General features: G+C 39.9%; 2 protein-coding genes across 2 annotated transcripts; both read right to left on the reverse strand.

The window, feature by feature from the left end:
• Positions 1-821: 821 nt before the first annotated feature.
• LOC311256461 (extracellular calcium-sensing receptor-like) lies at positions 822-6,176 on the reverse strand (the record flags this gene model as incomplete). Its single annotated transcript, XM_084351543.1, has 7 exons — positions 822-1,726; positions 1,821-1,944; positions 3,320-3,541; positions 3,654-3,859; positions 4,886-5,178; positions 5,527-5,816; positions 5,916-6,176. 7 exons carry the CDS (start codon positions 6,174-6,176, stop codon positions 822-824), a joined length of 2,301 nt encoding a protein of 766 aa, XP_084207669.1.
• A 2,784-nt stretch (positions 6,177-8,960) lies between these two features.
• On the reverse strand, positions 8,961-13,729 carry LOC311256462 (extracellular calcium-sensing receptor-like; the record flags this gene model as incomplete). Its single annotated transcript, XM_084351544.1, has 7 exons — positions 8,961-9,865; positions 9,968-10,091; positions 10,864-11,085; positions 11,208-11,413; positions 12,450-12,742; positions 13,085-13,374; positions 13,469-13,729. The coding sequence occupies 7 exons, from the start codon at positions 13,727-13,729 to the stop codon at positions 8,961-8,963; spliced, it is 2,301 nt and encodes a 766-aa protein (XP_084207670.1).
• Between the last annotated feature and the right edge of the window lie 2,404 nt (positions 13,730-16,133).

A 16,133-nucleotide genomic window follows, 5' to 3' on the forward strand; every position in this document is an offset into this window, starting at 1 on the left:
TCTCCCTATCAGCAAGTCATCTCTGCCCGGTGAGCCCTCAGCCCTGTACCTAGCACTTTATCGACAACTTAATCAACGCTTAAAAGCAGCCCCTTCCAGATTGCACAATATTAATTGTTTTGATTATTGATTTCACTGGAAACCTGTATTGTCTTTTCTAAAAGAAAGAAAGAAAAACATTATCTAGAATAAAATTTGTATGTTGTGGAATTACGTCAGTGCCAGTGTCTTTTAAACCTGTGTCCTTTTGGTAGATTAGAATACAGTGATATACTTAGATTTCCTGGTGGTGGAATTCACCTAGGTGGCTGGTGGCTATCAAATTCTATCAAGTTATCAAATTTACCCTCGTATCATTGCAACAAAAAGAACGGGGAAAAAAACAATGCAACTTTCAATCTTAGAACTAGTTTGATCAGTTTGAGTCTTGTAATTTCCCTCTTCCTAAACAGCCTGGGTTTAAACCTTTTGAATTAAGTTAAAGCATATTTCTACTCTTTTTGATCTGCAGAACTTAGATTCTGGGTCAACACCTTGAGCTTTTTGTCAAGTTCTTTGGCCCATCCTGAGTAGTTCTGGAAGTGTGACAGAACCCCTTGTCCTGCTGTGAGAGTCACTGCCATTGGTGGGCAACTGTTGCTAATGGGGGAGCCTTGACTGCGACAATGTTTGGGAGTGTGATGTATGTGAGGTCTCATCCACATGAATGCCAGGACTCAAGGTTTGCCAGCAGAACAATGCATTGTACCAAGCGAGTATTTAACATTATATGTCAGTCGGTTTAATATTGCCATCTTAACCATTTTAAAACCTCAGAGGTCTTAGGATTGGTTTTTATTCATTAAATGTTTCTTGGTGTTCTTCTCTGGCTTAAACAATATGATGTAACACTTTGGAGCAAATATACACAGTATTAGTCCAAAACTGGAGGCCAGAATAGCAAATATCTCCACAGCCACAGTAAATTTCCCAGGAGAGCTGACATATGCTGGGATAAATGTGATCCAGACTGTACAGAATATCAGCATGCTGAAGGTGATCAGCTTTGCCTCATTAAAATTATCAGGTAGTTTCCGTGCTAGGACAGCTAACACTAAGCAAAAGAGAGCCAGTAGGCCTATGTACCCAAGTACAACCCAGAACCCAATAGCTGATCCTAATGCACACTCTAGGATGATTCTCTCCTTATATATAGTTAGGTTTTCGAATCGAAAAGGAGGACTAAGACACAACCAAATAGTACATATTAAAACTTGAATAAATGTGAAAGATACTACAGTTATCCTTTGCTGTAGAGGGCCAAACCATTTCATGACATTACTACCTGGGAGTGTAGCTTTGAAGGCCATTAACACGACTAAAGTTTTCCCAAGAACACAAGAGATACAGAGGACGAAGGTGATCCCAAACGCTGTGTGGCGTAGCCTGCAGGACCAATCTGAGGGTGCTCCAATGAAAGTTAATGAACATAAGAAACATAGAGTCAGGGAGAAGAGCAGCAGGAAGCTCAGCTCAGAGTTGTTGGCCCTGACAATCGGGGATGTCCTGTGACGAAAGAAGATAGCTGTTGTTACAATGGCAAGACAGGCACCAGCAACTGAGAACGCAGCCAGGATGATTCCTAGGACCTCGTCAAAGGAAAGAAACTCTACAGGCTTGGGGAAACAAGTGTCTCTCTCTGCATTAGGCCAGAACTCCTTGGGGCAAGGGAAACAATCGGGGGAATCTGAAATGAATAGGAGAGGGCTTTTAGCAGTAATAAAGTTGATGTTGTAGACATGTCTTAAAAAAAAAAAAAGGAAGAAAAGAAAAAAACATACCTGTAGTATTGCTAATCTCTCCCTCAGGACACGGTATACAGTCATAACAGCATATGGGTTTTCCTTTCTGAAGCACTTTGCGAGTTCCTGGAGGACAGCTGTCACTGCACACTGACACAGGCACCTGGCACATACATACATACAAACAAACTCACACATATTCTGGTGTGCCATGCAGGTCTTTGAATAAAAGGATTGGAATACACATTTTCAAGATAGTCTTTAAACAATAGTCAAATGCCAATATGTGTATTGCAATTGTTATTTTCTTCCAGTAACAATTAGGATGAATTCCAATTCCTCGCTTAACCCTCAATCTTAACCCTCAATCTCAAAAATGCGCGCTCCCGCTAGTGCAAGTGCTGTCCCGATTCTCAAAAAAATTAAGTTGAGGGTCAAGTTTAAGGGCTGTATAGCCCTCAATATTGAGATTTTCCGAGACCACCTTTGGGAGTAAGGGCTACCCAGAATGCATTGCGTATTTTGACCGGACAAGGATGTAACGCGAGTAAGCTACAAATGTAAGTATTTTCTTTGTTAATAGAGATATAAAAAACATGAAAACCATTGTATTATCTTAGTTTAGGCCCATTTTATGGATTACTTACGTCATTGTTGCGTAACATTTATTTTTTATTTTACGATCTTTTGTCAATAGCAGGCCGGTGCGGACAAGCCATCGTTTGCTATCGTTTACTTTTCAATAAGCTGTGGTGTGCGGTAACTTTCAGCTGAATATGTCCGTGGTTGTGGTTGTGGTCTGACAATCTCAGAAAGATGCCTAATGCCCATGCAAAAGACATCAGCATAGCTGCAGACGGCATTGTCGTTTTGTTTATGTTGATACACGTCGCGTCTCTATGCGTCGACGGTAATGGTCAAGTACAGATGACGTAAATGCGTTCTGCTTCTTCCTTTTTTTGAGTTGACAGACTGGACGCAGCTTTCGCGTTATTCTGCCCCCCACAGTCTGAAGACGTATCTGCATTTAAGGGGTGTCCCATTTCTAAGTGACAAAATAACCCTCAACACTTGGTTTTGAGGGCCAGTTAAGATTAAGAGTTGAGCTTGAGGGCTAAGATTGAGGGTTAAGATAGGAATTGGAATTGGCCCTTACTCTTGTTCATAGAAAAAGGCCCTTCTGTCACAGTGCTTACTGTCTCCTATATTTCTACATATACAAATACATTAAAAATCAGTATGAAATCCTTCAGTCAGTACCTATGAGAGGTACTACCTTTACTGCCAGTTTTGCCAATGTATTCAGCTTCTAGTACCTTCCCCCATCTGGTCGTACTGCCCTTCCTACAGCGCTGACCAGCCTATGTCACTGTATCATACAAGCTTGTCCTTTCATTTTAGTTTTACCCGGGCTCTTTGTCCCCTTACCCAAACCCCAGAGCGATCCATGTGCATTTTCCGGTGTCAAATTTTGTACCCGTTTAGATCACCAAATTTGAAATTCTAATGTATTAGATTATTGCTGTTGGGCTCCTTACATGTGTGCCACCATCCATCCAAGTGAGATTCCTGTTGATGCGCAACTCCTGGCCCTCCGGCAGTGATGCATCATAAAGCCCTACTGTCACCATCTCAATGCTGCCACTCTCACTTTGTTGCCAGTTAACCAGGTCGTATCTGGCCACAGGATCCCCATTGAGATCAAATGACACATCATAACCATTTTGGGAAAAATTCACTCTTTTAAGCTGGCTAAGAACCTGTGAGGATAAGTAAAGTTAGACAAAAAGATAGAGAAGGGAAAATGTTTTATAAATTACATTATCGTGGTAACATGACATTTGTTATGTTCATGTAATCATGTTCATTGACCTGGCCAGACTCAATCCTACTGAATTTGTCACACTCAGCTGTAGAACTTGCATCCTCACATGCTGCACTATGAATGGCATGTGCTATTGCATAAACAGCCTTGTACACTGTGTTAGTGCCTCTGAGCTGAGATGTGTCAGTGTACGGGCTCTGTAGCGTCTGTATGTCTTCAGTTCCATCACAAACAGTTTCTTCTTTGGCTGAATCTAAAAGCACATAAAGGAAGGGGAACATGATTTTAGCTTTGACAATATGTATGATTTTACTATGATTATTTTTAATTCATGATTTCTATTTTTTATTTAAACTGTCAACAATGCCTTGAAACATGCGTATCTATATTTTTCAGATTTATTCATAAGAAATGCTTATTTTACATACAATTTTGCAGACATGCTTTCGTCTACTTTCCTCGAGCTGATTCATGCTGTGTTGGCAGTTATGTATACCAAGTGCAGTTAACACAGATCAGTAATCAGATGTCATGATGTGAAGTCCAAAAGGCAAAAAGATGTCGACAACTTTTTAATTAATTACATACTGACCTCAGCTATTTTAATAAGTGAAAATAAATAAATGTCCTGAGAATGTAGTATAATTCTTTCGAATTACTGTACAATTCTTTTTTTCTTTTCTTTTCATATATTTAACTACAAAACATACCTTGTAGAAACTCATATAGTACTACTTAAATGTAATAAGAATTAATGTGTGCTGTTCTAGCAAAGTTATTCTTCAAACATCTAAATATAAATAGAAGAATAATGCCGTTATCTGAATCAGCAAATGACCCACCCCCGAAAATGTCAATAAAATAAAATAAAATAAAATCAAAGAAATGAAAATACAATACAATACTAAGAGCCCAGGGTCCATTGTGGTGCATTTTTAAGAGTTTGGTGATTCCACAGTGTGTGTCAATATGATTCTAATAAATGTAAAAAATACACTAAAAAGTAGGGCCAACTGCTTTAATCTATTTTCTTTTACATAAGAAACTCTTTCAGTTTTTGCCAAAAGATATAATAACATAACTAGTCACACTTATAAAGAAAAAATATGTCCATTGTGTTCTTTTGATATCAGTAGATTTCCCTCTCAACGGAAAACTGGGGTTTGATCTTAAATAAGCTGCTTACATTTTAATACAGGAGACCCCCTCAAAAAGACAATAGACAAAACACAACCACATGGACCAGACTATGAATGTCAGCAATGTACAACTTTCTCACTTTTTCCCATCCTGCAGTTGAACGCATCCTCCCAGAACTCAGTGAGCGCTGAAGAGGCAGCCACTTTAGTTGGAGACAGATCCAGCAAGAATCCTCTTAGACCTGGATTCAGAGATTTTTGAATGCCAAATCCAATGGCTCCGGCACAGAAGTTGAACTTCAGCAGTTCTTGTTTAGTTGGCCAGTAACCGCCTATCCACTGGCGAGGTGGAGAAGGCTTGAGCGACAGCTCTCCCAGCAGGAGTGTTAATTCTGCAGGGGCTGTAAATGCTACAATGACCACAGCTGTCGACCTGCAGGGACATCATAGTAAATATTATATTATACCAATACATTATCAAGTTTCTTCAGATAAAGAAAAATGTAGAGTTAGGCTACCTGATTAATAAAATTATAAATATGATAGAGAAAGATTACTTCAAATTATTATCTTTTGTGTTGAATATAGAGTATTGGTCTCATCATGTAATAGAACAAACTTGATGAAGAAATATAGGCCTACATTTCAAATTTGCCACAAAGATAATCAAATAGTCTCCAGTTTTATGTTTGAACACTACAGTACATTGTTTTTTGTGGTTTTGTGTGGAGATGTTCAGTGACAGCACAGGCAACAAAAGCACAATCAGTTATGTAGGAACCTGCGGATAACGTCAGCTACTCTGTGTATTCTGCTACGTGGGTCGGTCCGATGTAAAGATTCAGAGTATTCAACACAGATCCCCTCCTTCTGTGCTGCCTGCAGGAAAGATGCCATGCCATCATTGCCATAGTCTGAATCTGACCGGACAGCACCTATCCAAGTCCAGCCAAAGCGTTTCACCAGCTTGGCCAGTGCAACAGCCAGGAACTGGTCACTGGGGACTGTTCTGAAGAAATTCGGGTAGTACTGCTTATCAGACAGGCATGCACAAGTGGCAAGGTGGCTCACCTAAAAGAATTAAGCATTGTAATAAATTTACAGGAAAGAAAAAAAATCAGCACTGGCGGACACTGAAGAAATAGTTTGAAACAATTTCATAATATTTACTATAGGAATGTTGAAGGGCCCGATGATGCGCGACATGCTGATAGATTGCGTAGACTCAGTCTCGCCGACAATAGCCACCACCATACCAGATTGTGAGCAATTGTCACCAGTGTAAAACACAGGGTCCAGGCCATTTGAAAGCTGGAATGTCACATGCATCGCCACAGGCACTGTGGTGCACGAGTCGTGGATCTCATAACCAAGTTTGATCCCTGGTAGCAGCTCTGTGCTGTTGTTAATCTCCTCTATGGCGAAGATCATTGCGAGCGAGAAGTGCAGTTCACGAGAGTCAATGCTGCACAAAGAAACTAATTTAATTGCTCAAATCAAATTTTAACAGAAAAGACACAATTAAGCAGAACTGCTGTTCATGGGAATTATCACTGATGGCTGCACTGCATCTGTGAACAAAATGTACATCACAGAGTGACCAGCATAATTCAAAACACAGGATTAGATATCAGTCCATAATGCACATATTTAAAAATAGGCAACATGTCGATCAAAAATGGCTTAATTTATTTTCTTATTCTGGTAATGAAACATACATTTGCAAAAGTTTTAAATATTATACAAAAGCTTTGAAATATCATACAAAGCAAAACATTTCTAACCCCATATAATATAACATCCTCTTATCCGCCACTTTGCCCTCTTACTAACCTCCCTGTGCACTTTAGTGGCTCAGGCATGGTGGTGTAATTATGCACCGGTCTGTGCGTGTAGTGGTGAATGGCAAAAACACCACCAATAACATAGTCACCATCCATTGAGAATGCAGGTAGACGAGTGGTACCCTGGAGTTTACATTTCACAGATGAGGCCTCACTGCTGACCCCAACACCAGTCCTTTCCTCTGTAAGCCCAGTGCTTTGTTTCAGAGCTGAGTTCAGCTCACACAAACTCAGAGACAAGATCAGGCCAATAAACCGAGCGGAGATTTCCATCACTCAAGTGTCTGCATGTGAGTAGACTATGTGTGTGTTTCCTATGGTTTATATAGATTTTACAGACAAAAGCTTCCCTCCTCCTACTGTCTGTCAGCCAACTATACATCAGATAGAGGATGCCCTTGGTCTTTGATGAAGTCTTCAACTTTTTAGCCACATGTAGATTTTCTTCCATTAAGAGTCCTTGTCTCTTTTCCTCTCTTGTCAAGTAACTATTGTAAATACCAGATACCATAATAATTTTGTCCTCCTCATATATCTTTTGAGTGTGTTGTTTTAATGCATATTACATATATATGCATATGAACTTGAATAAACTCTCAACTTCAATGGCTTTTTTATGTGATTTAATCACATTTCGACGACAATTGTCATGAAAAAAAGATAATAAAAAGATATTCAAAACACAACACTGAAATATACAAAATAAATAGCCTTTAAATGTAAATATTTTATTCATTTAATTGAAGATTGTGTTGCATGTGAGGTGCCAAGTGGCCTGACTTTTACATTCCCTATCCCTGACCTGTAAATCTTTGAATTGACATTTGGGGAATTTGGATTCTGGGTCAACTAATTGAACCAATTAGTGGAAACAGTCAATAATGAAATGGCCAAGCTCCACTTGTGGTTCAATATAAATAAACTATCACTAAATCTAGAGAAAACTAAATACATGCTATATGGGAAGAAGGGCCACAACAAGAGTATTAACATTCAAGTCAATGGAGTGAATATCGAAAGGGTCAATGAATACAAAGTGTTGGGGGTGACTATCGATGACAGGTTAAATTGGAAAACCCACATTAAACACTTAAAAAGCAAACTTGCCAGGAGTGTGTCCATACTTTGGAAAGCGCAAAAACTACTTAATCAAAAAGCACTATATCTGTTGTACTGTGCACTAGTCTCTCCACACCTACAATACTGTGCAGAGGTCTGGGGACACACGTATAAAGGTAACACACATCCCCTGCTAATGCTTCAAAAAAAGGCTTTGAGAATTCTACATTTTGCCAACTACAGGGAACACACCAATCAATTATATATCAAATCAAAATTACTCAAATTACCTGATTTAATAAACTACCGCACAGTACAAATGATGTACAAGGCTGCCAACAAAAGCCTCCCTCACAACTTACAAACACTATTCCTACATAGACATGAGGGACACAATCTAAGAGGGAACTTTGTTTTCAGAAAGAGAAAGGTACGAACTACATTAAAGTCTTTTACCATGTCGGTCATGGGTGTCAGACAATGGAATAATCTTGATGAGGAACTCAAAAAATCTGCAAATCTGAGTGTTTTCAAAAAAAAGTATGTAAATATGATTATTGATCGTTATAAACTGAACCAAGAAGAGAGTCTGGTAAAGGTCAGAGGCAGGAATCAGCAAACGCTATGTTGAGACTACAGGGAAGACTAAACAAGTACCAACTGTACCCAAACAATAGCTGACAATGAAAAGTACAAATATCCACTTTTGTGAAGAATTCAACTGACTCTGTTAATCGAGACACAAGGAGAATCAATTGGTACTGTCTAGAGCTGGACTGCAGCTCTGTTCACTGCATGCTGCTGTAACATGTACGTCAAAATACAAAAGAAATATAATTTGTGGAAATAATGTATTCTGTGGGTAACGGGGGCGGGACTAGATAAGCATCTGCTTCTCCCGCTTTCCCTTTCGGCCATGTGTACTACCTGATTTTAACTAAGATGATGTGTGATGATGACTGTCTAATAACATGCCGAAATAAATAAATAAATAAAACACCTTGAGCTTTTTGTCAGGTTCTTTGGCCCATCCTGAGTAGTTCTTGCAGTGTGACAGAACCCCTTGTCCTGCTGTGGGAGTCACTGCCATTGGGAGGCAACTGTTGCTAATGGGGGGGCCTTGACTGCAACAATGTTTGGGAGTGTGATGTATGTGAGGTCTCATCCACATGAATGCCAGGACTCAAGGTTTGCCAGCAGAACAATGCATTGTACCAAGATGTAGCAAGAGCATGCAGCAACAAGTGTATTTAACATTATATGTCAGTCGGTTTAATGTTGCCATCTTAACAATTTAAAAGCCTCAGATGTCTTAGGATTGGTTTTTATTCATTAAATGTTTCTTGGTGTTCTTCTCTGGCTTAAACAATATGATGTAACACTTTGGAGCAAATATACACAGTATTAGTCCAAAACTGGAGGCCAGAATAGCAAATATCTCCACAGCCACAGTAAATTTCCCAGGAGAGCTGACATACGCTGGGATAAAGGTGATCCAGACTGCACAGAATATCAGCATGCTGAAGGTGATCAGCTTGGCCTCGTTAAAATTATCAGGCAGTTTCCGGGCTAGGACAGCTAACACTAAACAAAATCCAGCCAGTAGGCCTATGTACCCGAGTACAACCCAGAACCCAATAGCTGATCCTAATGCACACTCTAGGATGATTCTCTCCTTATATATAGTTAGGTTTTCAAATCGGAAAGGAGGACTAAGACACAACCAAATAGTACATATTAAAACTTGAATAAATGTGAAAGATACTACAGTTATCCTTTGCTGTAGAGGGCCGAACCATTTCATGACATTACTACCTGGGAGTGTAGCTTTGAAGGCCATTAACACGACTATAGTTTTCCCAAGAACACAAGACATACAGAGGACAAAGGTGATCCCAAACGCTGTGTGGCGCAGCCTGCAGGACCAATCAGAGGGTGCGCCAATGAAAGTTAATGAACATAAGAAACATAGAGTCAGGGAGAAGAGCAGCAGGAAGCTCAGCTCAGAGTTGTTGGCCCTGACAATTGGGGATGTCCTGTGACGAAAGAAGATAGCCATTGTTACAATGGCAAGACAGGCACCAGCAACTGAGAATGCAGCCAGGATGATTCCTAGGACCTCGTCAAAGGAAAGAAACTCTACAGGCTTGGGGAAACAAGTGTCTCTCTCTGCATTAGGCCAGAACTCCTTGGGGCAAGGGAAACAATCAGGAGAATCTGAAATGAATAGCAGTGGGCTTTTAGCAGTAATACATTTGATGTTGTGGACATGTCTTTAAAAAAAGAAAAAAGGAAGAAAAGAAAAAAGAAAAAACATACCTGTAGTATTGCTAATCTCTCCCTCAGGACACGGTATACAGTCATAACAGCAATTGGGTCTTCCTTTCTGAAGCACTTTACGAGTTCCTGGAGGACAGCTTTCACTGCACACTGACACAGGCACCTGGCACATACATACATACAAACAAACTCACACATATTCTGGTGTGCCATGCAGGTCCTTGAATAAAAGGATTGGATTACACATTTCCAAGATCCTCGTTAAACAATAGTCAAATGCCAATATGTGTATTGCAATTGTTATTTTCTTCCAGTAACAGTTACTCTTGTTTATAGAAAAAGGCCCTTCTGTCACAGTGCTTGCTGTCTACTATATTTCTACATATCCAAATATATTAAATACCAGTATGAAAGCCTTCAGTCGGCTAATTTGCACCATGGCGGCTACAAGCATGCTGGCAAAAACAGCAAGTCACTGCAGCCTCCTCTGCTTCACAATCAGCTAACCTGCACCATTCAAGCCCCCAGCCTGTCAGTGTCCAGTCTGTTAGGTGTCAGTCTTTGTCTCTTGCCTACAGAGGGGATCCGCCTTCGTAGACTCTCCTTCCCGTCATTCAGGGATTTACGTCTTTGTCACTGGTCTCTGGCAGGGTCCTGTGAGAGGCACTGCCTTTAGTACCAGTTTTGCCAATTTATTCAGCTTCTAGTACCTTCGCCCATCCGGTAGTCCTACTGCCCTTTCTCCAGCGCTGACCAGCCTATGTCACTGTATCATTCTAGCTGGTCCTTTCATTTTAGTTTTAGCCAGTCTCTTCGTCCCCTTACCCAAACCCCAGAGCGATCCATGTGCATTATCCCGTGTCAAATTTTGTACCCTTTTAGATTATCAAATTTGAAATTCTAATGTATTAGATTATTGCTGTTGGGCTCCTTACACGTTTGCCACCATCCATCCAAGTGAGATTCCTGCTGAAGCTGAACTCCTGGCCCTCCGGCAGTGATGCATCATAAAGCCCTACTGTCACCATCTCAATGCTGCCACTCTCACTTTGTTGCCAGTTAACCAGGTCGTATCTGGCCACAGGATCCCCATTGACATCAAATGACACATCATAACCATTTTGGGAAAAATTCACTTTCTTGAGCTGGTTAAGAACCTTTGATGACAAGTAAAGTTAGACAAGGAGGTAGAGAAGGAAAAACGTTAACCTAAATTTTGTAAATTACATTATCGACGAAACATGACATTGGTTATGTTCATGTGATCACTTTCATTGACCTGGTCAGACTCCATCCTAGTGAATTTGTCACACTGAGCTGTAGAATTTGCGTCCTCACATGCTGCACTATGAATGGCATGTGCTATTGCATAAACAGCCTTGTACACTGTGTTAGTGCCTCTGAGCTGAGATGTGTCAGTGTACGGGCTCTGTAGCTTCTGTATGTCTTCAGTTCCATCACACACAGTTTCTTCTTTGGCTGCATCTAAAAGCACACAAAGGAAAGGGAACATGTTTTTAACTTTGACAATATGTATGATTTTACTATGATTATTTTTAATTCATGATTTTTTATTTTTTATTTAAACTGTCAACAATGCCTTGAAACATGCGTATCTATATTTTTAAGATTTATTCATAAGAAATGCTTATTTTACATACAATTTTGCAGACATGCTTTCGTATACTTTCCTCAAGCTGATTCATTATGTGTTGGCGCGGTTATGTATACCAAGGGCAGTTGACATAGATCAGTAATCAAATGTTATGATTTGAAGTCCAAAAGGCAAAAAAATGTCCACAACTTTTTAATTAATTACATACTGACCTCAGCTGTTTTACTGAGTGCAAATAACTAATGTTCTGAGAATGTAATATAATTCTTTTGAATGAGTGTAAAATTCTTTTTTGCTTTCCTTTTCATTCATTTTAACCACAAAACACACCTTGTAGAAACTCATATAGTACTACTTAAATGTAATTGGAATTAAAACATGTGCTGCTCTATAGCAAAGTTATTCTTCAAAGGTGTAAATATAAATAGAAGAATAATGCTGTTATCTGAATAGACAAATGACCCACCTCCCGAAAATTTAAATAAAAGAAAAGAAAAAAAAATCAAAGAAATGAAAATACAATACAGTACTAAGAGCCCAGGGGCCATTGTGGTGCATTTTTAAGAGTTTGGTGATTCGACTCTGTGTATCAATATTGTTCTAATGAATGTAAAAAATAGACTTAAAAGTAGGGTCAACTGTTTTTATCTATTTTTCTTTTGTATAAGAAACTGTTTCAGTTTTTGCCAAAATATATAATAACATAATTAGTCACACTTGTAAAGGAAAAAATATGTCCACTGTGTTTTTTTGATATCAGCAGATTTCCCTCTCAACGGAAAACTGGGGTTTGATCTTAAAGAAGCTGCTTACATTTTAACACAGGAGGCCCCCTCAAACAGACAATCAACAAAACACAACCACATAGACCGAACTATGAATGTCAGCAATGTACAACTTTCTCACTTTTTTCCATCCTGCAGTTGAACGCATCCTCCCAGAACTCAGTGAGCACTGGAGAGGCAGCCACTTTAGTTGGAGACAGATCCAGCAAGAATTCTCTTAGACCTGGATTCAGAGATTTTTGAATGCCAAATCCAATGGCACCGGCACAGAAGTTGAACTTCAGCATTTCTCGGTTAGTTGGCCAGTAACTGCCTATCCACTGGCGAGGTGGAGAAGGCGTGAGCGACAGCTCTCCCAGCAGGAGTGCTAATTCTGCAGAGGCTGAATATACTACAACAACCACAGCTGTGGACCTGCAGGGACATCATAGTAAATATTATATTATACCAAAACATTATCAAGATTCTTCAGATAAAGAAAAATGAGAGTTAGGTTACCTGATTAATACAATGATAAATATGATAGAGAAAGACAACTTGCAAATTATTATCTTTTGTGTTGAATATAGAGTATTGCTCTCATCATGTAATGGAACAAACTTGATGAAGAAATATAGGCCTACATTCCCAATTTGTCACTAACATAATCAAATAGTCTCCAGTCTTATGTTTGAACACTACATGTTTTTTGTGGTTTTGTGTGGAGATGTTCAGTGACAGCACAGGCAACAAAAGCGCAATCAGTGAAGCAGAAACCTGCGGATAACGTCAGCTACTCTCTGTATTCTGCTACGTGGGTCGGTCCGATGTAAAGATTCAGAGTATTCAACACAGATCCCCTCCTTCTGTGCTGCCTGCAGGAAAGATGCCATGCCACTATTGCCATAGTCTGAATCTGACCGGACAGCACCTATCCAAGTCCAGCCAAAGCGTTTCACCAGCTTGGCCAGTGCATCAGCCAGGAACTGGTCACTGGGAATTGTTCTGAAGAAATTTGGGTAGTACTGCTTATCAGACAGGCATGCACAAGTGGCAAAGTGGCTCACCTAAAAGAATTCGGCATTGCAATAAATTTACAGGAAAGGAAAAAAATCAGCACTGGTGGACAGAAATAGTTTGAAACAAATTAATAATATTTACTATAGGAATGTTGAAGGGCCCGATGATGCGCGACATGCTGATAGTTTGCGTAGACTCAGACTCGCCAATAATAGCCATCACCATACCAGATTGTGAGCAGTTGTCACCAGTGTAAAAGACAGGGTCCAGGCCATTTGAAAGCTGAAATGTCACATGCATCGCCACAGGCACTGTGGTGCACGAGTCATGGATCTCATAACCAAGTTTGATCCCTGGCAGCAGCTCTGTGCTGTTGTTAATCTCCTCGATGGTGAAGATCATTGCGCGCGAGAAGCGCAGTTCACGAGAGTCAATGCTGCACAAAGAAACTAATTTAATTGTTCAAATCTAGTTTCAACAGAAAAGACACAATTAAGCAAGACTGTTGTTCATGGGAATTATGACTGATGGCTGCACTGCATCTGTAAACAAAATGTAAATCACAGAGTGACCAGCATAATTCTAAACACAGGATTAGATATCAGTCCATGATGCACATTTTTAAAAATAGTAACATGTCGATCAAAAATGGCTTTTTTTTTTTTTTCTTATTCTGGTAATGAAACAATTTGCAAAAGTTTTAAATATTATACAAAAGCTTTAAAACATCATACAAAGCAAAACATTTCTAACCCCATATAGTATAACATCCTCTTATCCACCACTTTGCCCTTTTACTTACCTCCCTGTGCACTTTAGTGGCTCAGGCATGGTGGTGTAATTATGCACCGGTGTGTGCGTGTAGTGGTGAAGGGCAAAAACACCACCAATAACATAATCACCATCCATTGAGAATGCAGGTAGACGAGTGGTACCCTGGAGTTTACATTTCACAGATGAGGTCTCACTGCTGACCCCAGCACCAGTCCTTTCCTCTGTAAGCCTAGTGCTTTGTTTCAGAGCTGAGTTCAGCTCACACAAACTCAGAGACAAAATCAGTCCAATAAAAAGAGCAGAGATTTCCATCACTCAAGTGTCTGCATGTGAGCAGACTATGTATGTGTTTCCTATGGTTTACATAGATTTTACAGACAAAAGCTTCCCTCCTCCTACTCTCTGTCAGCCAATTATACATCAGAGAGAGGATGTCCCTTGGTCTTTGATGAACTCTTCAACGTTTTAGCCACATGTAGAGTTTCTTCCATTAAGAGTCCCTGTCTCTTTTCCTCTCTCAGGTAACTATTGTATATACCAGATATGATAATAATTCTGTCCTCCTGTAATATCTTTTGAGTGAGTTGTTTTAAGGCATATTACATATGCATATAAACTTGAATAAACTCTCACCTTCAATGTTTTTTTTTAAGTGATTTAGTCACATTTCAATGACATTTGCTATGAAAAAAGATAATAAAAGGATATTCAAAACTCAACACTGAAGTAGTAGTTTTCTGATTCAAAAAGAAACTCTGCATGTACAAAAGTACAGGGGAAAAAACAATGCAACTTTTAATCTTAGAACTAGTTTGATCAGTTTGAGTCTTGTAAATTCCCTCTTCCTTAACTGCCTAGGTTAAAACCTTTCAAATGAAGTAAAAGCATGTTTGTACTCTTTTCGATCTGGGGAATTTGGATTCTGGGTCAACACCTTGAGCTTTTTGTCAATTTCTTTGGCCCATCCTGAGTAGTTCTGGTAGTGTGACAGAACCCCTTGTCCTGCTGTGAGATTCACTGCCATTGGGGGGCAACCGTTGCTAATGGGGAGGCCTTGACTGTGACAATGTTTGAGAGTGTGATGTATGTGAGGTCTCATCCGCATGAATGCCAGGACCCAAGGTTTGCCAGCAGAACGATGTATTGTAACAAGATGTAGAAAGAGCATGTAGACATTAAAAAGTATTTAACATTGTATGTCAGTCGATTTAATATTGCCATCTTAAAGCCATGGTCTACGATCTGAGAAAGATTTGAAAAAAGCACCCCTCCCCTCCCCTCTGTGATTCTTAATCCCTTCCCTCCAAGCTCATATCGCTCTCCCCTCGGAGCCTCACAGGTTTGAGCCCTCTTTATGTCACATCTCCGCTTTGTGTCTGCCTTTTCAGTGACAGACTTCGCTTTCTTTCAGCCTTTACCGGTGGGGCAAGCAGAGGCCGCTTGCTACTGTTGCTCTGTTTTCCCTTGTAGTTTCAAATGCGGAAGTGGGTCGGGACAAGACGTTTCCAGGAGCAGGAGAGTGAGTGAGGGGATTGGATGGGAAAATTGACCAAGAAATTGACCAATAGGAGCATCCGGACCATCTAAAAAAGATTAATAATAATGACCAACCTTCAAATCGTAGACCATAGCTTTAACAATTTGAAAACCTCAGATGTCTCAGGATTGATTTTCGTTCATTAAATGTTTCTTGGTGTTCTTCTCTGGCTTGAACAATATGATGAAACACTTTGGAGCAAATATACACAGTATCAGTCCAAAACTGGAGGCCAGAATAGCAAATATCTCCACAGCCATAGTAAATTTCCCAGGAGAGCTGACATACGCTGGGATAAAGGTGATCCAGACTGCACAGAATATCAGCATGCTGAAGGTGATCAGCTTGGCCTCATTAAGTTGGCAACATACAGTCTAGAGCAGACCTATTCAACTGGTGGACCGTGGGCCAATTGCAGCCCTTTAACCATGTCATTCTGGCCCTTTGATCATTGTCTTAGTTGGCTGTTTAGCCAACTCCATGCTGATGCCTCTT

The sequence above is a fragment of the Pagrus pagrus genome, assembly GCF_965226575.1.
Source record: "Pagrus pagrus genome assembly, chromosome: 4".
Lineage (NCBI taxonomy): Eukaryota > Metazoa > Chordata > Actinopteri > Spariformes > Sparidae > Pagrus > Pagrus pagrus.